Here is a 21772-nt window from a genome sequence, read left to right as displayed (position 1 = left end):
CTGATTGAGGAGTATTGACGTCATGGTCTCATAGTGACGTTGCGCCGTCGGTGAGTAAAACGGCTCCCGCGGACGGCGCTTCGGCTTTTCTGCACAAAACGCAAACGCGCGGCCAGACAGAGCCAAAACAGAGCAGACAGCAGCGCGAAAGCAGAACTATGGTGGCTAGCGGAAAGGAAAGCGCAGGACGATAAGCTGGTTCTTTATTTTATGACGCCAACTTCGACGCTCGTTGCAATGGATGACCCTGACAACGACACATTAGCTCGCGATGCTGGGCTCGAGTTCAGCGATTTAGGCACTGATGAACGTGACCTGCTGTTGAGGGCTCGCGCTGCCGGCGTCGTTCCGTACTACTACGACGACGGCCTGCTTTGAAAGGCACTTGACGCGACTTCAGTAAGTTGGCGTTGAACTCGTAATCCTCTGCACGAAACTGCAGCGAGCACACTACGTGATTCAGCTCTTTGCCAGCGCGCCATGGCAGAGGTACGGCACTTAAAAAAATATGGTACGTTTGATCAATATTTGCAAAGAAGCAACAAACAGTGTTTAAATAACAGCAGAGTGGGCTACGAGAGATGCCGCAGTGAAGGGCTCCAGATTTATTTGGGCACTTTGGGTTTCATCAACGTGCTCCCGAAGCTAGCTACGACAAGCATTTTCACATTCCATCTGCATCAAAATGCAGATGCTGCAACTGGGAACCCATGACCTTGTGCTCAGAAAGATGCAGAAGAACAAATCAACTACTGTGAAATACATAGCCAAATTTAGTGCCTCAGTGAACAATTAAAGACCACCCACCGACTGGCATGGCATCCTGCTGTTGCTGTTGCTGCTGCGGTTGACCTCCCCTGGATGGCCGCTGCCCTCCGGCTGACGTGCTGTTGGTCCATGTGTCCATAGACTGGGGGAAGCCATCGTGGCTGCCCAGTCCCCGGTTCTGGAACGTGCGGCTACCACGACCACCACCAACACCCCCTCCTCGGCCACCCCGGCCACCCCGCCCTGCACAGAGAGAAAGGTGAGGGAGAACACCAAGGCATTGATGACAGCGAAATAGCCACACGCTTTCCAGAGGGATGAAATGATCAATTTGGTTTTCCATAATGCACCACCTACAAATTTGTCATGTTGTAGAAAAAGACACACAGAATGTAAGGTATTCTACCAATGCTGTCTACAAAACTGCGCACAGTAAAGGTGGAATGAAATGGTCGCACCAAGAGCCGATAGAATGTGTAATAGGCATCCTTAATTGCCTACATCCGAATTTACGTGCCTTAAGGGGAGACGTGCGTCGCAAAACGGCGATTTGAGTGTTTCAGCAAGATTGATCCTTCCTCCTCTTTCACATAGAAGAAACCACAGCCAAAAATGATCAGGAAATTATTAATAAACTGTGAAAGAACTCGAGGCGACCAGACAAGGTTTTCAAGCGCATGATGCGTCAAATTGCGGCACCACACGCCATTGGGCCCGTGCAAGGTGCTAGGCCTACGCCTTTTCTCTCCAAGTCTGCTTTACCACGTCACAATCTCGTCGGGAAGTAATAATAAAAAAAATTCCCTGCCAAAACCAAGTGCTTTAATTGTATTTGTAAATAACGTGGTGCGATTCCGGCCACACCAGTGACTGCTGCCCGCAATGCAGCCACACTTGCGGCCACTGCTCGTCTGCTCTTCTTGCGACGCACAGCTCTCTTTCAACGTGTTCCCATTCTTTCAGCTCCTTGTTTCTATGGATGCCGAGAAGGCGATTTTCGCTCTCAAACGTATTGGCCGAAGCACAAGTTCAAAGGAACCCACCGCAAAGTCAAACGATGTGCAACGGAGACGTCTGCGGCAGCCAAGCCTAACCTCGGTGACAGCGACACTTTCAACAGTTTGGAGTTAGCCAGACGCTCAAGATTCGTCGACAGCGTAAACAAATTCATCAGCGCATCGGAGAAAAAGTTAAGGATCTTCGAGAACCAAGATATGAACGGCGAGCGCCTTTATGTGCGAGATAGGTGTGAACATACTAGTGAGCGCCGCGGCAGGTCCGGCATGCGAATGGTACAACCTTCTTTGCCAAAAAAGCGAAAGGACTTGCATCGTTTTTGGAGTTGTGCTGCAACAACACAGCGTGTTCCACGTCCGTTATCTTGTGAATGTATCCATTGCGGTGTACAGCTGCAGCGGACGACACTAAACTGTGGAGCACGCCCTTCGGTTAGGCCAAGAGAGAGTTTCACCGCAAACATCCCGGCAGTGGTTGCGGCATGCACAATCGGAGCTGGACACAACTCTTCCGATCTTGCGCAGCTCTTGGTTTGCCAAAACCGATGCACCGTAAGTTGTTCACTGCCATAACAAAGAAAGCGCACCCCACTGCTACAAAAGCAGTGGCTGATAACCTGCAGTTAGCTCGGAAAGTAACAGCACATAAATGCTTGATGGTAGTTGGCAGAAATGAAGCCACAAGTCATAATGGCATAGGCACAGCCATTTCTGTGGAAACGGGGCTTTGCCTAGACTTTGAAGTTTTGTCCAACTAGTGCCAGAGTTGCAGTACACGCAAGACATTTGAAAGCGAAGAGGAGGAAGAAATATGGCAAGCTTTTGACATGCCAGTGTGCGAAAAAAAATGTGCATTGCTCAGCACATGCCATGGAGACTAATGCTGCTAAGAGGATATGGAAGAGGACAGAGTCCTGCAGTACATACACCACTGAGGTTTACAACTCTCCTCAGTGATGGCGACAGCAAGGCTTATACAGCTGTGTCAGTGGCAAAGGTGTATGGAAGTGTGCCCATCACAAAAGAAGACTGCACCAACCTTGTAGCCAAGCGGCTTGGAACTGCCCTGCGAAAGCTCAAAATTCCATGAGGATAGAAGCTTACAGATGCAGTCATTCAGAAGATACAGAGCTACTTTCAAGTAGCCATCATTCTTCCATTCATGCTCAACGGATACAGCCAAGAGCCACAAGTTTTGTCCGGATGGAGAACACTTAGTGCAAGTTCAAGCAGGCAGCCCCAGCACACATCCCTATTCTCACAAACAGACAAGGTGAGACAATGCTGCCCACATACAAAAGGCTCAAAGAACAGCTACTCACTCGCTGGGTCAAGGGAAAAACTCAAAACTGAGCTGAATCATTGAACAGCAAGATTAGGATGTCGTGCCCCAAGACGAGGTTTGCCTTGCGCACAGTCATGGAGATGGCAACAGCACTCGCTGTCCTGTAGTACAGTGCAGTCCACTTATAACGATACCACATATAACGATATATCGGTTATAACGATGGGTCGACATGAGAGTCATTTTATGCATTAGGTCTATGGGGAAAAAAACCATTTATAACGATAGGTTATTCACCGCATATCGGATATAACGATCAAAATATTGCCGCCCAGATGGCTTTTCCCGTGGAAAATAATCGTAACATTTGCGTTGCTTAATTCCCTGAAACGAACGATGTCGAGACGAGGCGATGTTTACCTCCGTAAGTTCGTATCTGCCGCCATTACCGCGCAGCGCGTCTCGCCCCGCCCGCGCACGAGTAGGCGCAGCGCGCCACAAGATGGCGCTAGCTGCTATGCGCGTAGGCCACAGTCGCTCCGAAAGAGAGAGAGTGAGAAAAAAGCAACAAGCAAAGCGGCGCGGTAGCGCCCGTCCCGCACTCAGTCTCTCTCTCGCGATAGCAGACTGACGCCACCGAAGCAGCGTGCAACCAACGTGACCAACGGTACAACCCAGTTCGAAGATGGCGCCGACAAAGCGTAAAGCTGTGTCGCTTGACACGAAGATGGATATTTTGCAGGACTCTCGACGCGGCTTCAAGGTGAGCGCCCTCGTGAAGAAATATGAGCTCGCCCAGTCGACGATATCAACCATCTTGAAAACCGGGAGCACCGCGATTGTGAAGGCAGGAGCTATCGGCGGCCATGCCGATCAGCGGAAAAGGGTTAGAGACCCTTTGTACGCCAATGTTGAAGAGGCGCTTTACCAGTGGTTCATCACAACCCGCGCGCATAATGTGCCTATTAGTGGGCCAATACTTGCCACCAAAGCGAAAAACTTCGCTTTTCTTCTGGGACGGCCAAATTTTGAGCCTGGGGGAGGCTGGATTCAGCGCTTTAAAGAGCGGCACGGAATCTTTTACAAAAACGTGGTAGGGGAAGCGGCGTCTTTGGACACAGAGGCAAAGCAGCAGTGGCTGCAGACAACGCTGCCCAGCGTGCTGGAGCGCTACGTGGAGAAGGACATATATAATTGCGATGAAACTGCTTTGTTTTTTCAAATGTTGCCGTCGAAGACTCACGCTCTTAAAGGAGATCGATGCCCCGGCGGGAAGCACTTGAAACTTAGGGTGACCGTGTTGCTGTGCGTTAGCATGGACGGGAGCCATCGTCTCAAGCCTTTCATGATCGGGCGATCAAAGAAGCCAACGTGCTTTAAGAATCAGCACATCCCGGTCCGCTATCGCAGCAACAAGAAGGCTTGGATGACCCGCGACCTGTTCGAAGAATGGCTGCTCGAGTTCGACAGTTTAATTGAAGGCCAAGGAAGAAAAGTAGTGTTGCTACTTGACAATTGTAGCGCACACAGCGTTAACCCGAAGCTAACATCTGTAGAATTGATGTTTCTGCCTCCGAATACTACGGCAGGCCTTCAGCCGTTGGACGCCGGCGTGATCGCCAACTTTAAAGTCCTGTATCGGCGGCGCATGCTGGAGTGGCTAATTTTAGCCATTGACCGCGCAGCTCCTGGAACGTCGGGTCATGCAGACGGGCCCCCTGACCTGAAGATCAGCCTTTTGAAAGCCGTGCGCTTCGTTTACGGTGCATGGTATGAAGTAAAGCAGTCAACCATATACAACTGCTTCAAAAAGGCGGGCTTTGTGCGTCAGGACGAACTTCCCCAACCCACTGAGACCAACACTGTGGAAGCCGCCGACATAACCGAGCTCTGGGAGCTCGTTCCTACTGGTGACACAGGTGGTGCGTCGATGGAGGAGTTTTTGACTGCAGACAGTGCTGCCTCGTTCTGCGATGAGGTCACTGACGAGGCGATCGCCGAAGATGTGCTGTCTCGACAGACGGCAAAGTTGTGCGACTGTGGCGACAGCAGCGACAGTGACGAGATTGGCAGTGGCTCCTTGACCCCGACCACGATGTCCACGCAAAGTGCACTGCCGTCGATCGACTCCTTAATTGATTTTATGCATGCCAAAGGATTGCCGCCAGTGTTCGCGCAGCAGCTGGAATCCATGCACACCGCGGTTGTGAAGCTGAAGCTGCCGCAAAAGCAAGTGCAGATTTCAGACTATTTCGGCGCCTAACCCTTGACACGATCATTGGCGCTACAAATAAAGTTTGTTTTTCACAGCCGACTTTCTACATGATCTATTCTTTAGAGCAAGTAGCGAATTCGAGTTCGGAGCTGCAAAGGTATGTTCCGCGTTTTTTTTTTTATAACTGCAGTCCAGATATAGCGATCATCGGTTATAACGATCATATTTTCCGTCTTTCTCGATATCGTTATAAGTGGACTGCACTGTATAACCAAGGTCACAAGGGCTATGAGCAGCTCCTGCAGGAACTAGGAGTGCTTTCCTAAGGGAACTAGTTGCGCTGAGCAAAGAGTGCGACAAGAGAAGGACTTCCAGCACGTCACTAAAGCTGACAGCAGTGTCTCACAGTCACTGTCTAGCCAAGAAGGCTAGTCTTGAGCATGCTGCCCACTAAGCATGCTGCCCAGACTGAGGGAACAACATATAGTGTAGGTGAATTCTAAAGTTGTGCAGATCTGGATACGCTGGCCTGCATTGTGTGCAATTTTAATATAGATTTCACTGCTACAACAGAAATAAACAACTTTTACAACTTTCAAGTGCGTTTTTCTCAACTTCACATTTTAGGCCAAACATGGCTTTTGTGTATGACATTTTATGTACTTATTGTGGTCCAATCAAGACCAAATTTGGTGTGCATAATAATCTTTAAGATGCATAGAATGCACTTATATAGGGTTTAATGCAATCAGGTTACTTTTAAGGATGAAAATGTTAAATACATTGGGTACCAGACACTGAAAACGAAGCACCAGATATTAAGTTCTCTTAAAATGTTGCCTGTCAAGGGGAATGACATACTGCTTATCGGCACTCAGTAGTGCTAGGGCAAGAAAAACCATTTTGCACTGCTCTATCATGCTAATTGCTATGTCCATAAGCTGCACAAACATGCACTGTTTCTCACTTATGCATGGCACTTACAGCATGAAACCATCGAGCTATCCTAAAACTAAAAACAGATTTGGAATAAGGATATCAAGATCTATAAGCGGTACAATTTTCATTAGTCTAGCATTAATATTTAAAAATAGTTACTGAGGAGCGCCTCCCCTTAACACTTGTCCGTTTCGCAGCCTAGTGACATCCCTAGGGCCCTGACGTGCACTTCTGGAGCACTTGTACAAAAGGCGAAGAAAGGTATTGCTTCCAACACCTCGTCCATGCGCCCGCCTGTTAAGGGGGGACGCGGGGATCAGATCGCGAAAATCGGAAAAAAGATCGATTTTTGGCAACGACACGTTTCGGTATCTGCAATGCCTAATCTACATTGCATCAAAATGGTTTGTCTAAAAACGCACTGAAAGTGCCCCAAAAAAAATTAATTTATCAGTGCGTAGGGCGAGAAAACAGCTTTAAATCGCGTAAAATCACCGCAGTTCGCGGAGCCCTAACTCGTCTTTCCCGCCACCGAACGCCGCCATCTTGGTATCGTTTGAAAGCTCGAAGTTTCGCCATTCCATTTCTGAATTCTTCGGTCGTCGCCATCTTGTAATAAACACACAAACACAAAAGAAGCGCGGGTCTGCTAGAGGCAGTCACACGGGCCCTGCGATGAAAGCGGGCATCCGATTGGTTGCCGTACTGAAAGGCGTCTCGCCATTGGTTGCTGCTGCAGCAGCGGGCAAGCTGGCAACCACAGCGGACCGCAATTGTCTGCTTTGAAAACCACGCCAGCATCGTTCTTCGTTTGACACTCGCAGAATTCGCATTTATGAAAGCTCCCAGGTCAGTGATCGATCGTCGCTCATTCGAAAAGAACTTTTAAATGAAGCATGCCTTCGGAAAACGGAAGCGCAAGCCTCCTACGGCGAGAAAAAGACGGCGGCCAGCGGGGGAAGCGGAGAACCCGACTGAACACGCGGATAACGTGCCGCGTTATCTTGCACCGTGCGATTCCAGCAGCGAAGCCGACAATCGCCCTGTGACATCGACACTGATAACCAAGCCACCGGAAGACGTGCCAACGGAGGCTCTCGCACCTGTGCTTACGGCCGCGCGAGTCGGCAACCGAGATCGCGTTGTTGGAGGCGACGCGGGTCGAAGGTCTCCATCGCCGGCAGAGACGGTGTGCGTTTCCGATGCATCGTGCGACAGGGACACGAAGCCTGCGAGTAAGCTTCAACCGTCGACGAGCTACATACTGTATGGCGACTCAAGGCGCCTCGAGCCGCGTTTTGTGTCAGCGGTGACTGCAGAAGCGCAAGCATGCAGCGTTCGCGACTCCCTTCGCGCAGTGTCCGCGACTGAGCGGAAGCAGCAATGCCAAGAACAAATTTCGGCCCCTTGTGACTGAATTCATTATTATGCCTGTTTCCGCGATGAACTCTTTGATCGCTAAAACTCTGTGCCCAAGATGCCAACAGCGTTCTGTGGGTGTGCAGTGCGATACCAGGCTCGGTCTGGCAATGAAAATGGTGGTCATGCACTACTCCAGACGGCGCAAGAAAAGGATAAAGAACGCCTGAAGAAGGCATCCAAAGCCCACCAAACAATGAGGCAAAGGTGTAAGAAGATGCCTGACAGCAATGATTCAAAATATTACAGCCCTGGTGCTTTTTAATAAATTTGCAGTGCTTTTAAAACTTTGCAGCCAGTTTTCTCAATTGCATTTTTTTGTCAATCACCTCGCTCGTGGAAAGCGTAGCACAACAATGGCTGGACCGATTTTGGCCCAGTTTGTTTTGCTGTGATCCACAAGCTGTGCTGCACTTAAAGACAGTCCTGAAATGTTTCTTTATCTTTCCATTATTTAATTATTTCACAATTACTACATGGCTCCATGCAGTGAAGCACAGTCATGTGCATGTTATGTTGAGCAAAAAATTATTAGCACACTAAAAAAACAATCGAACACTGTCTTGATGTAGATTAGACATCTGGGCAAACATGCAAAGTATTCCCATCTCCCTATCATGTTTCGTTACTGTGCCAGGCTTTCCACAAGCAAGGAACTTATAAATTCCTATAAAACAAAAACTAATTAAGATATCCTAATGAAATTTTAGATTTGTCTCTTTATTGCAATGTGCAGTGTGTGTGCCAAATTTCAGCCCTTTCTGTCAAGAAACAAAAAAGTTAATTCTGATCCCCTCCTCCCCCCTTAACGACAGAGTATCCAAAGTGAAACAGTCAATTCAGATTGGTAATCTGCAGTTGCTTTCTTAGCATGCCAGAATGCAGAGGGGTGTAAAACACAACCACAACAATAGCTGCAAAAGGACAAAGCATGGCACCACTCACGGCTGCCTCCCCGTGGCCGCATGTCGCCAGTCCGCTCGCCAGAACGTCCGTCTTCCAAGTTTCGTTCGTTCTTCTCAATTTCCTTATTCTTCCCTGCAACAAACACCAAAATACATGGTTAAAAGGGGGATGCAATTGGACACTTTTGAGTAGCTGGTCTAAATGCATTTTTAAACGGCAGGCTTGTGCAAATATTTATTTTTAGACCTTTTGATAAAATGTCAATAGAGTGGAACCCCACTGATACAATTTTCAAGGGACCGCAGAAGAAGAAGAAGAAAAGAAAAGTAACAGCTGGAAAAACTTAACAGTGAGGAAGACTGCAAACCACCACACCAACACTGGAAACAGCTCCGAATGGCTGCCAGTACAATTAGATGTCTCGGCGCTTGTACTATGACTGGGGACGGCGCATGCGTGCATAATTAAGGAACACGTCTTGTTTTGTGGCAGTGACCCCTTCACCACTATTGATATGCTTCACTACATTTTATGTATGCTTCTCCGCATGACAGGGTGAATCTGACTGAAGAAAACCAGTGATTATGCAACGCATTTAAGACCCTTGCCGGCCCCAAAATAAATGCAGTCCTGCCCTTGTAGATTTGGTCTAGTGAGCATGGCTACCAGTAGGTTTTAACTAGAGGTGTGCATGAATATCACCAGTTGAATCCAATAGTGAACTTTCAAATAATTCGATTCGTGAATCAAATCTCCACTACAGTCGCCGACCGATTTTCCGGACTCCGAAAATTCGGACATGCCCGATTATTCGGTCAGCCTCGCGGCACCGCCATTCTTCCCATAGACCATAATGTATAACAACTGCCGAAAGTTCGGACACCTTGCAACCTCTCGTCTGATTTTTCGGACACTCCTTGAGCCAACTCGGTCGAGAGCACCATGCACCGACTCTGACCGGTGCATGGTTCGACTTGCTGAGCGCCATTTTTGTTTTGCACGGAGCTTCCTTGCTGCCCCACGAAGTGGCGCTACTGGAAATCCCCGCTCATCATCATCGTTTCTGCCTGAGATTGAGTGGCTCTGCAGCAGTTCCGGTTTCAGCTTAGTAAGCCATGTCAAGACAATCCAGCAGCTGATTTGTTTCTTCGCGCAAGACGCTGCGAGCAGGCCGCGTTTTTCGTTTGTGCGACTGGTGTCGGCACGGTGGTGTTTGCTTTGTGTGCTGTGTCGAGGTTTCGGTGAGCCAACGCGGCATACGTAAACATCGCGTCAAGGGTCTAATGGCGCCGACAGTGCCCGCGCAGACTGCGCTGGGGAATGCCGGCAAGCGGGTGCCGGGAGGCCTAAGACTTGTCGCCTTCCGATGTGCTCCCTACTGACGCGGAAAATGTTCTGCCGAGACCTGCGCAGTGGTTGCATTGCGATTCCGGACACCGTCTCATTTGACAGTTTCATAGGTGCTGACATGAGCAGAACTCGACGACGGCGAGATCATTCGTCAGGTTTCTGCTGCACCGTCGGACGACGACTCTGAGTCGGAAGATGACGCACCATGTGCTACGCTGCCGTCGCATGCGGAGCCTGTAGTACAAGCAGTGACTGTGCTTTCAGCCGCTAATAGTGACCGTACGACCCTCTCCGAGATTCAGGCTTATCTGATTGCGCGTAAACGGAACAGCGTGCAACGGCGCATTCACGATTTCTTCCAAGCCTACTGCCGAGCCCGAATAAGTGCGTGGAAATAAAGGATTTAATTTTTTTTCTTAATCTGTTTTTTCGGACACCTGTTTATTCGCACATTTTCGCAGTCCCCGTGAGGTCCGAATAAACGGTCGGCGACTGTATTTGATTTTCCAATGTTCCAGTCCCACACAGTGCTACATGTCGCATGCGCCGCGGAGCTCTTCATGCTTGATGGCACTGGAGAGAGCAGTTCACTTCCTTTTCAGTGCGAAAGGAGCGTGGAGCATGGGCCACCATGGCTGACGGAGTAGTGGATCGCCACTGCGAGTGCTCCACAACGTTAGCCCAATGTATGGATCTCACAAAGAGAGCCTGAATGCCGCAATTGGCAGAGCAGCGCCGCATAGAGAAAAAAAAATCTATTTCACAGAAACATTTATAAAATAATATTCTCCAGACCTTCATATACCGGAACCAAGTTGTAATCCGTGCTTGCACACTAATTTGGTGTTCACTTTAACTATACCAAAATGCAAGCGTATGCAAACGACACTGTCTGGAAAGTGCCATACGGCAAGCAAGGAGGTTACATTTCTCCACATGTGTAGCTGGTATGGCTGCAGAAAAAAGCGTAGACACACATGCATGAAAAGCGAAAGAAGGAAGAGATCCACTCGTGAAACTTGATGAGTCATTGGCTCCACAATAGGGTAAAAAATAAGGAAAGAGAACGTACCCTCCCACCCTTCTGTGTTTTTCTCCTCCGATGTCACAGGTTTTCACAAGTGTTCGCAGTGTCCGCTTTCTGCGCCCTGTTTGCTAGCCTACTCTTCCGGCTGCCGTGAAGGATACACGGAAATCTAAGAATGCCCAGATTTCGTAATATTTATTTGTAGTGCTGAGGCGTTGTTTGCATGACACGGAAATTGAATAACGATCATTGTGCATTATTCTGAATTTAGTAGTACTGGTATATTTTTACATTATAACTGTAAGCGGTCAGTAGGGGATTTCTGAAACGTTTGAAGTGAGGAAGTTTGACTGTACTGCGGCCAATTTTCATCAAAATCGATAAGGAAGTTGATTTCGACAACTCCGTCACCCCTACTAGTGTCTTCCTCCACAGGATGAGCTATTTGAGCACTCTGAATGCTTTTCCCATGAAAGTTGCAGCACCTATCTCTATGCCAATGAAGGACCACTATTGCTGCAAGAGGCCAGTGTATCTGACAAAAATCACAGCATTTGCTGAATCTGCTGTGATGTAATACAACGCAAACAGAAGCAGCTTGCAATGCCTTGGCTAAGATGAAAGTTGACTTCACGGTGCACTCTATCTTTTGAGAAACATGGGGTGTCAAATTTAGCTGCCACACTCCCCTCGGATAAATAGCAAGTCATTCAGCTATCTATTCTCAGGAGAACGAAAGTCACAGTAAGTTCGTCATTGGGGAGGTAAAGGCAGTATGACAGATCCCATGGATCAAATTCAAACATCAAGTCGCCAACCAATGCAAATTCACCTCTTATTGCATAAGAGAGTTCAGCTTGACTAAGGGCTTATCGGTTACAGCAGGGGTTCCTAAACAGTTTCCATGGTTGGCTAAAATGATTCCAACCCCATCCCCCTTGGAGCACTGTTAAATTGGGCTTTTCATATGGCAAAACTACTGCAAGCCACAAGTGCACTTTGATAGTACTCACGAGAAACACCATCTAAGCCCACTGTGTCTTGCAAGCTGAGATACCTTTAAATTTGTGGCACGTCAACTCGTCCACGTATGATAATGGGCTGTTTAGCACTTTCCTGTCCGTGCCTATACCCATTGACAGCCTCGCTCGGGACGCTTTCGGACAGCCAGTCATCACCGCATCTAAGAGGAACTACAGTCAAACCTCGATATATCGAACACGGATATATCGAATTATTGCGTATATCGAACAATTTCTATATCACATGAAAAATCGCATGCATTTTTAATTCTTTATTTCGAACGGGGCCGGATGTAAAATGGGTACATCGAACTCCGCCGCCCCAGACCAAGTGCGCTCTGTTGACATGAGGCGAGCTTTCCCGCAACAACTCGAAGATGGCGGCGGCGCGATCGGCGTTCCAGACTGCTGCGTACGACAGCTGCCCACATCGGTTGCGCCGAGGGCGCCATTTGAACGTAGCGGCGTACACACGCGGCGGCTTGGAGCCAGCACGGCCGCCGCGATCACGCGCGCACCTATGCGCGCACGGCGGGGCAAGCCGCCTCGATCACGCGCGCACGGCGAGGCTTGCCCCCGCCGTGCGCGCGTGATCGAGGCGGCCGTGGAGCCAGTTGGAGCGCTTTGTCGGTGCTGAGCCACACATCATGTGCATTGCGTACTTCGTTGGCGGTGACGACTGCACCGGAACAGTGGCGGAGTTAACAGCCGTGGAGATCGTGCAGAAGTGACTGCTGAGCGGCCAAACGAAGACGCTGCCGAGGCTGATCCAGCAAGCGCTGATGTTGCCCCGCTCCCGACTGCAACTGAGGCTGTAGCTGCTTTGGCCGTTGTACGCCGCTACTGCGGCGCAATAGAAGGCACTGGACTGTCTATTGTGGACCGTTTGGACTATGTTGAGGACGCCGTGGTCAAGCACGCGGTTGCCAATATGAAGCCGGCTACGCTGCTTCAGTACTTTCAGCGAACTAAATAAATACTTTGTTTGAAGCTTCATGTGAGTATCTATTGCGCCACAATTGGTTCATTGATTGATTTGCGCTAGTTTTTCACGCGTTTTCTACGTGATTTTATATATCGAATTCTGGCTATATCGAACTATTTTGCGATCACCGCGCTGTTCGATATATCGAGGTTCGACTGTACTTTTCTAGTTTCACTTTTGTGCTTCTTTTCTCCACCGTGGACAAATTTTTAAAGCTCCTTTCAGTTGAGCGTGATGAGCGCTCGTAGCTTCCAACTAGGCATCGACATCGTGCACAGATGCCCTCTGGAAACGACGAATTTCAACAGATTCCGATGAGTCTGCGGCATTTTTTTTATGGTGGTAGCAGCCCAGACTGATTGACATCAAAGCCACATCCCCTCCTGAAGGCTTCACCTACACCACAAGACTGCGAGGACACAGAGGAGCTCAACACAGAACTTTGGAATGAGCTTACCGAGAAGCTCCCCATCGACACCGCAGTGACCTTCGATGATTACAATGGCAGTGACTACATCCGCGGAGCTCACCAACGAAGACAACGTGAATAAAGTGCGTGAGCAAGAAAATTGCAGTAGTGACGAAGACTATGCCGACACTGGATCAACACACGAAGAGGAAGAGACTGTTTCCAGCTTGGATGTTTTAGTTTTTCTAGAAAAGACCATTCCTCGGGCACTGTAAAGATTTCCCTGATGACGTTCAGAGGAAGGTCGAGAATGTGGAGGCGTTCGTCCTGCAGCGCTTGCTGTCTACTCGCCAGAAGATTACAGACTTCAAGCAATAAATTGTAGTTAAACAGTGCCCAGCGTTCTCATTTATTATTTACGTACGAACACGCGCATCTGCTGCAAAGGTACGTAATTTTCGTTGCATTACATTACTGACATGAAAATATTGATTTTTCAGTACTATGATAATTCAAATTAACGAATTAAATTCGTCGGTCCCGCGAAGTTCATTGTAACGAGATTCTACTGTCCAAGTGTTGGACAGCCCATCCGTGTGAATACGACAGTTGCATTCAAACAGTGGCATCACTAATGCCTCCCTAACATCCCTAAGCAATAGTACTTCCCATTGGCACAAAATACACAATTTTTCTACAGTTATGTGCAAATCTAGAGGGCAGGTGCCACACAACAGACAAGAGGCATTACCACAGCTCTCTTGGGATAGGCTTTTCATCATCATCTGCTTTTTAGAACTTTAATGTTACGAATGCAAGCCTGCTCGGCTACAGATAAGTGGCTAGAGCATTTCAATAAGCAACGCAATGCATAGTGCTACACTTACAGCTTCCTCCGCGACCTCCTCCACGGCCACCACCAGACCCTCTAGGCACGTTGCGTGGGGGGCCGCCCTCCCCGCGAGGCCCCCCACGGTTCTCCTTGTTGCTGCTCGCGGGGCCACCTTGGTCCCCTTTCTGTTGCTGCTGCTGCTGCTGATTGCCCTCCTTTACCGGCTTCTTCTTTTTGCCCCGAGTCTCCCACTCGCCCTGTGATGGGAAAGCCGTTTAGCACAGCAGCTCACATGCACATAAAAAGCAGGAAGAGCCCTATGCATGCCTGGCATCGTCTAATGTTGGGCCTTTCTCCTGTGATTGCAAGGTGATAATGCCTGCTTAAAAATTGCAGTATGCACTTGTAACACCAATGCCACATGGAATAAAACCCAAAGTTCCTGCACCAGGTTTTGATATCTGCATGCAAATGCAAGCAATGCAGAGCTTGGTGACATTACTGGCCTCAAAAATCTCGGGCATTCACACCAATCAACTCGCACAGAACAAACATGCGGTAGGTACATGAAGGAAGCAGCATAAACACGCATCCAAAACTTTCATCCACATAGACCATAAGCACACACTACAGGGTGTCTAACAAGCTGACATTTTCAAATTCCCCGAGTTTTCCAGGTTTTCCCTGAGTGACACAGAACTTTATGTCAAGACAGGCTGACACCAATGTCGCCCGATGCTGTCACTCTCAAGTAAGCATTTTAAGAAAAAAAAAAACATCCAGTTTGAATAGCAAGGAGTAGTGCTTACTTTATTCCAAATAGAAAATTGAAGGGAGGGGATAGTAAAATGCACAGCAAATATCTTCGAAAAAGAAAAATGGTAAAGACCATTGCAAATCGAGTTGAACATGTTCAAGTACGAATGAATAGAGATGTATACAGAAGCAAATATTTTCGAAAATGAGCTAATTTCTATCAAGTCATAGCAAGATCATTGGTATTAGGCCTGGACTTTGTCACAAGTGAAATTTTCTCAGCAGCTGGAAAGTCAACCTCAACTATTCTCACATACTCTCAGCCCACGCACAATGTCTCCATTTTGTGTTTCACTGCTTTGAAGAGTTTATTTTGGTTTGGATGAGGATCACCTGCATCTTTGCGTCAGCCAACACTTGCTTTTTTAGCTCAAGCTCGTTCAAAGTAGAGGCAGCACAGTTCCTTTCCCGATCATTCCTGTATGCGACGGTCATTTCTTTTCTTGCCCTCGTTTCGCCGCGCGTTCGCCCCACGAACCATGTGAAGCACCCTCTTGGTCAGTTGTACAGTCATCAGATTTTTGGGAATCCCTAGGGGCTACGAAAACGTTCGAAAAATCAAACGGGCAGTCCGAAAAAATGGATGCATGTCTTTTACTGCCCTTATGGGCTCAAATCCTCACAGGCACGTCCGAAAAAGCTCTGTACACCTATTAGGCATATCACTGCTCGTACTGTGACAAGACACGGTGGGTGCATGCGTGTATAATTATGGAATATGTACTGTGTCCCGTGACAATTGCCCCTTGGCACGCTTGTTAAGCTTCACCACAATACTTTATGTATGCTTCACCGTGTAACGTCCCTGTGCTGAGGCGAAGCTGTCATTCGGGAACCGTCATTATGCAACGCGCCATACTTTCTAAGCTTCGAAGCCAATCGTGAGGATTACAAAGGCGGAGTCGGTGCCGTTACTGACAGCGGCGAATTCTTTCAACACAAAACACGGCACCGAACGGCAAGAAACTTAATAGCGAACGTCGAAGCAGCTAAGCCTCGTGTTGCCGCGGTGGCGGCTACGGCTGCCAGTGGATCTGCGTGTGAGAGCGCTTATTTGAGGCGGCAAGATAATCAAAACAGCGATGTTGGCTTTGATTAATGCAGTTTCAGACCTGCCGTCACGGCAATAAGTCCGGAAAATCGGACAGCGAAGGGTTCTTGCACGTGAAATTAGAGACGTTTTTATACACCGACTATGGGGCACATGGTGGTGCCGCGAAGCCATCCGAATTATCGGGCATTTCCCTAAAATGTGGTGTCCAGAAAATCTGTCGACTGTGCACTGGCAACTCCTCCAGCAGATGACACAGCGTCAAAGACAATTTGTTACGATTCCTCTCTTACACAAGCCAGCACTAGGGCGACTTCTGTCCCCCGTTCAATAAAATGACTGCTAATTTTCCCTGATTGAAGCAAAAATTCCCAGAGTTTTTCCAGACTATTCAAAATCCCTGAGAATTCCTGGCTTTCCTGGTTAACCCTTTCGCTGTCACGGACGTACCGGTACGTCATCGCGCTTCCCCCCCACGGTGTCACTGACGTACCGGTACGTTCTCTATCCGTTCTCTATCGTGCGTTCAAAATTTCGCGCCTGAGCGCAACGCTGGCGCTCCTGAATTGGCCACGCCATCTGTTGACTCTTTCTACAAGTTCGTATATTCTCCCCGACCTGTGTTAACCCATGTATTGAAGACTGCCACTCCCCACTTTCTCTTTGCTGAGTGGTGTTCGCGTCGTGTGCCTGTGGTTATGGGTTCAAGGGTTGTTCGGCCATCTCCGCTGGTTTGAAGGTTTTTATTTTTTTTCTGTTGGTGTGTCTGCTACGCCGCGTCAAGTTCAGGCGCACGTGCTGTTGCCTCTCCGAAAAGTGACTCGATTGCTGCTCTCGCTCTCTCGCCGAACCCTTGCTTGCGACTTGCAGCAGTAAACGTAAAGCCCTTCGAACTTAAGTTTAGCTTTTTTCCATCTCCCTCTGTCTTCTTGATCACGCAACACAACGTCCCATTTCTCTCCGTTGTGCGGGCGACTGAAAGCGCATCCTCCCATCCCAGCGCGCGGTTACTTTCGGATGGCTGAGCGCGCGGGACCTTCGTCTGCTCATTGGTGCGGTGGCTCAATTCCGATTTAGAATACGAGCCGAGCTCGGATTCGGTCTCTGACAGAGTCGCATGCGAGGAAGGGGGTTCCGCATCGTCAGATTCGGATGTTGAACGGATTTTATAGTCAGGCTGCTGCTGCTGATGATGTTTACTAACAGCAGCTGCAGAATACTGAAATGTGCATATAGCATTGACTACGTTATTTGTATACCAATCATAATCAAAAATAAATTGCTGTGTTCATTCCCTGTTATGCTCGTTCCCTGAAACCAAGCCGACACTGGGGGTGCGCCACGGCCAGAAAGGTCCGACAGCGAAAGGGTTAATAGTCACCCTGAACTAACTTTGTGCATGATCCTGGACATGCTCCACAAAACTGTCAAAACACCATAGGAAGCATCCGACACTGACCTCCTGCTTGTTGCCTTCAATCAGCATAGTGATGGCTCGTGCGGGGTCATTGTCGCAGTCATGCAGTGCTATCACGACTGCATCACTGGACTGGCCTGTCACCTCCATCACCTGCAGTGAAATAATGACAATGAGTACACACACACACACACACACCAAGATAATACTGCAATGGCACTGGGATTGCACTATTCTGTTTCCTGTACCAGTTTACATACGCAGAGGTAAAATTAATTGCCTCACAAATTTCAAGACTTGAATGGTTCAAATTGAACGCAAAGCTCCTCTAAATAAATGCAAGCAATCAGAAGAACCTGTTTGAGATAAAGGACACTTACATTTATCCTTTTTGAAGACTGCAGTAATAGACTTCCATTATTACGTCATAACAGCACACAGTCAACTCAACAAACTTTAAGGAACCTCAAGTACTTGCTTAGACAACTGAAGCCGCAACTGCGAAGAGCAGTATTTTCTGTTCAAGTAAATGTTAAAACACCTATTCATACATCAAGAGTGCTGCTGACTTGCAAAGATTCAACTCTGACAACACAATATTGCAGTTGGCCTGCTATGTTTTCGATGCATTATGGAGCCAGCTTGATTGAAACAAGGTCTTCAGTTAGTGCAAGCCTTTTTTGCTTCTCCAGGTCCCCTTCAATGTGGCCAGATAGAGGCGACGAGGGGACACTTATAAGTTATGAATAAGTCTAAATCTGTCTAGGTGTGATATTCAGGCTGCTACTTATGACAACTGATGATGCTGCAAGCTGGTGTCACCAGCTGGGTAGCCCATAAAAGGTTAAGCAGGGAGCAAGTTTACTCACGTACCCACTTTAGTCCTTGAACTGTTTGAAAGCAACCGATTGTGGAGGTCTCACTGTGCAGTTTGCCCACACTGTGTGACCACATTGTCGGGCAAATAATAGCCAAGTTTAGCGCAACTTCAGAAAACAAAAGAAGAATATGCGAAATTGCCAAAAGAAAGCAGTCTTGAATGCATGAAGTGCATTGCCTTCCCCGCTGTGGATTGGAGTGAATGCAGACAATCCAGAAGCACAATTTTTATGCTGCCAACAGTCACAAAAAAAAAAAAAAAAATCCTACAGCTCAAGGCATTTGCATAGCCAGCTATGCTGGCACTTGTCCAACAGGAGGCAAACCGGTGCACTTGTTAGAGCAATACAGCTTCCTTGCATAATGGAATCCTGCATGGGTAAAGTTGCCCTATCAGAATGGCAAAGGACTCACCTGGTTGACTTTGTTCCTGATGTCTGGATCATCTTGCTTCGTTGGGTCATTGATAATCTGTGCCAGCCGGATCTGCTCGGGAGTTGGCTGCACAAAAACAAGGCCACATCAGTCTTGAGAAGACCCTTTGCGGCATTTTCGCCAACAGTATTACAACACAAGGAGCTTTAGGAGGGTTGTCAAGCTCCTATAGAAAGTCAGACTCTGGCAACCGGCAACACCCTCCTATAAGTTTACGATAAATGCTACAGGATTGCCAACTGGGCACTTAAACCTTTCACACATCTCTCTAACGGGCCACTAACTGGAAAAGTCCTAAGATAAGGTTGAGCATTGTAGAATCATGCTCAAATATTCTCGGTCCTTACAATTTCCTGGTTTAGCACGTTTACAATGGCGGGCACCAAAATTAACCCACTTGCATTGCACATTCTCCAGTATATGCTTCTTTGTCATAGCTTTTGTCGATATGTAGCTGCGGGATTTGTGTTCTTCAATGCACAAAACGCAAAGGAAAAAACCAACACAACACAATGGCCACAGCTGAAAAGTGTACTCGAAGCTGCCCGTATTTCAACTACAGGAAATACACAAGAGTATCATAAACGAAAAAACACCTTTTGCCTGCTGGAGGCAAAGGTGCTGACATAAGGTTAAATGTCACAACAGTTCAGGTGAACATTAACCCAGTTTCCAACTTATCTAGATCACTGCGAATGCAGCAGACTGCAAACCGATAGCGCTTTACAAGACTGGCTGTCTCATATCACACAACTTCTCTCTTCTTTCAACAAGATGTTTCTCAATAACATGTCTCTGACATTGTAACTCGCAGACCTTTTTAAGTACCACCTGAAGGATCCTTGTGGTCAAATGTCACACTGCAATAATGCTTTTTTTCGACTTCCTTGTTGCATACGACTGCAGTGAGTAGCACAAAACCTTTCTCATCACAGTGCATGATGCAAGAATATACACTATAAACAAGATTCTTACTGCCTGTGCCATAAGCCAGCACTCACCAAAAACAAGAATGAAACATGTGAGGCACTGCACAGTTTCAAAATACCATTACAATGTATCTGCTCAAGTAATACTCCTGAATCGCACTTTCAGAAAGAAAGAGGAGGTATGGTGCTGCTTCAAGTACTGCAGAACACTAGCAAATATCTGATGTTACACTGCAGCTGACCACCTAACATTGTGTTAAACATATGTGTAACTAATTAACAGATGTGTAGCTAACAGTTCATCCTGCTGCCGGCGACTTAACACGTAAAGGCATGTGATCAGAATGTGCATGTATACACGCCATTCAACATGGCAAGCGTAATAAGTCTATTGACTCGGCATTGTCTCATGAAACAGACCCCAATGATCCATCATGCACAACTTTGGACCCTAGCGCTTCCATTCAACAAGGTCAGAATGATATAAACCCGAAGCACCGACCCTATTGACCCACCATGCACAAAATTGGAACCTAGAGTTCCCGTTAACACTGCCGGAATTTCACAAAACGAGCGAAAGGGGCGCCTTACACAACGTAAAGCTCTGCGAGAGCTTTGTAAACTTAAATCATTTTCCCCCCTCTTTTGCTTCATTTGCCTATAGGGCGCCCAACAGGTCATGGGTCCAACACAAACGTGGCCTATCCTGATGGCACTACGATTTCTAAATAGTTACACAAGACCGAAATGAACAAAAAGACGACACTGCAAAAGAAAAGAACAAGAGAGATGTTCTAGAAAGGAAAAAAAAAAAAACGATGCCAACGCGACGCACCGTGCAGGGACACTTACCTGGACTTTGGGAATGAAGCCGTCGGGCGGCTTGGCATGCCCATCTGTGGCAGTGACCGCCTTGGGAGACTGTGTCGTCGCCGTCGACGGTGACTTGTTCCCTCGATCTCGGCTGCTTTTCCCCGCCCTCTGTGTATTACTCGAACTCATCACTTGAATACCGTATGTACAAAATGTTATGTACAAAAGCTGCGGGGAGAGAAAAAAAAGGGGGGGAATCACGGGTCAGAGCAGTCGGTACAGCGGGGATGGCGAAGCTTAAGTTGGCGATGCGTCACCAACCACGCGAAGCTCACTGCAGGATGCTTCGGACAGGAGAAACAACGGACGCGTGCGCTAGACCTACGGCGCACTTCGCGCTAAAGACACGGACTCGCCGCCGCGCGCACAAACTACGTCGTCTTCTCGCGCGTCGCTTTCTCGCAAAGAATGCACGCAGACACGCAAGGCAAAAGTCAGAGGAATTTCACATATGATTTCGAAGGAGCTTCCTCCGACGCCAGCCGCTTAAACGCGCGGGCCAAATGCCGTCGCGTTTCAACTTTCACGGGGGGGGATCAGGTTCAATGGCAGAGAAAGAAAAGCTATTCGCAGCACACAAGGCTCTCGAGACGCCGACCTCAGACGAAGTGATTCATTTTGAGAGACGCCAGTTTTGTAAGTCGACATCGATTTCGGAATCGGTTCGTTTCATAACGGCGGGAGCGCTGCAATGACGGAGGTAGCCGCGGTACAACGGTGTCTCCAAGCGAGGCGAGCCGCGCGACACAACGTTAGGCTTAAGCGCTAAGCCTTGTACGCGGACGCACAAACGCGACGAAAAACGATTTTCAAACAGCTTACGGAGTCCTAGAACGAATTCGCATCAACTCTTTGGGCGCTCGCGGTTCAGGAATATGTGCAAAAATATCATACACACGACGAGACCGAGCACAGAGCCGCTCGGTTATCTTAGAACAATAAAACACGTCCAAATACGTTTACCTTGGAAATGCGCTCACAAAAAGCTTGTGTGTCACGTGACCAAGAAAGCCTTTCGCCGGTGACGTCAGAATTTAGGCGCCGTTTCTTATTTCTCTTATGTCAGTGACAAAAGCTTTTCATGTTATTTTGTAATAATACTGGTCAACTAAATAACTTCTTTCAGTTTAAAAAAACATTGAACTATCTGGCTGACGATATTGGGGCTAATAGGCGGTAATGTAGTTTTTTGCGACCGC

At 48.0% G+C, this 21772-nt stretch overlaps 2 protein-coding genes across 10 annotated transcripts in view; one reads left to right on the top strand and one right to left on the bottom strand.

Moving 5' to 3' along the window:
• The window catches only part of LOC126545400 (uncharacterized), a 101558-nt gene extending 80001 nt beyond the window's left edge, over positions 1-21557 (bottom strand). For 3 of the 9 annotated variants that reach the window (XM_050193248.3, XM_050193329.3, XM_050193344.3), the window contains exons 1-7: positions 21396-21456; positions 20553-20741; positions 18751-18837; positions 17500-17610; positions 14229-14430; positions 8588-8680; positions 808-1011 (exon numbers count right to left, since the gene is read on the bottom strand). In XM_050193248.3, coding sequence (XP_050049205.1) covers positions 808-1011; positions 8588-8680; positions 14229-14430; positions 17500-17610; positions 18751-18837; positions 20553-20702 — 847 coding nt within the window. In that variant the 5' untranslated portion in view covers positions 20703-20741; positions 21396-21456. Of the gene's footprint in view, positions 1-807; positions 1012-8587; positions 8681-14228; positions 14431-17499; positions 17611-18750; positions 18838-20552; positions 20742-21395; positions 21462-21536 lie in introns of those variants that run through there. The other 6 variants (XM_050193263.3, XM_050193274.3, XR_008608762.2 and 3 more) reach the window with 5 other exon arrangements.
• LOC140216279 (tigger transposable element-derived protein 6-like) lies at positions 3642-5332 on the top strand. Its single transcript, XM_072286674.1, has one exon. It carries the CDS (start codon positions 3755-3757, stop codon positions 5330-5332), a length of 1578 nt encoding a protein of 525 aa, XP_072142775.1. The 5' UTR covers positions 3642-3754.
• Positions 21558-21772: the final 215 nt, after the last annotated feature.

Source organism: Dermacentor andersoni, chromosome 3, assembly GCF_023375885.2.
Source record: "Dermacentor andersoni chromosome 3, qqDerAnde1_hic_scaffold, whole genome shotgun sequence".
Taxonomy (NCBI): Eukaryota; Metazoa; Arthropoda; class Arachnida; order Ixodida; family Ixodidae; genus Dermacentor; species Dermacentor andersoni.
Note: the sequence above shows the minus strand (reverse complement) of the source record. Positions and strands in the feature narration are given on the sequence as shown.

Excerpts from the sequence above, each read along its gene's own strand:
- LOC140216279 (XM_072286674.1), top strand. The coding sequence starts at position 3,755 with ATGGCGCCGACAAAGCGTAAAGCTGTGTCGCTTGACACGAAGATGGAT.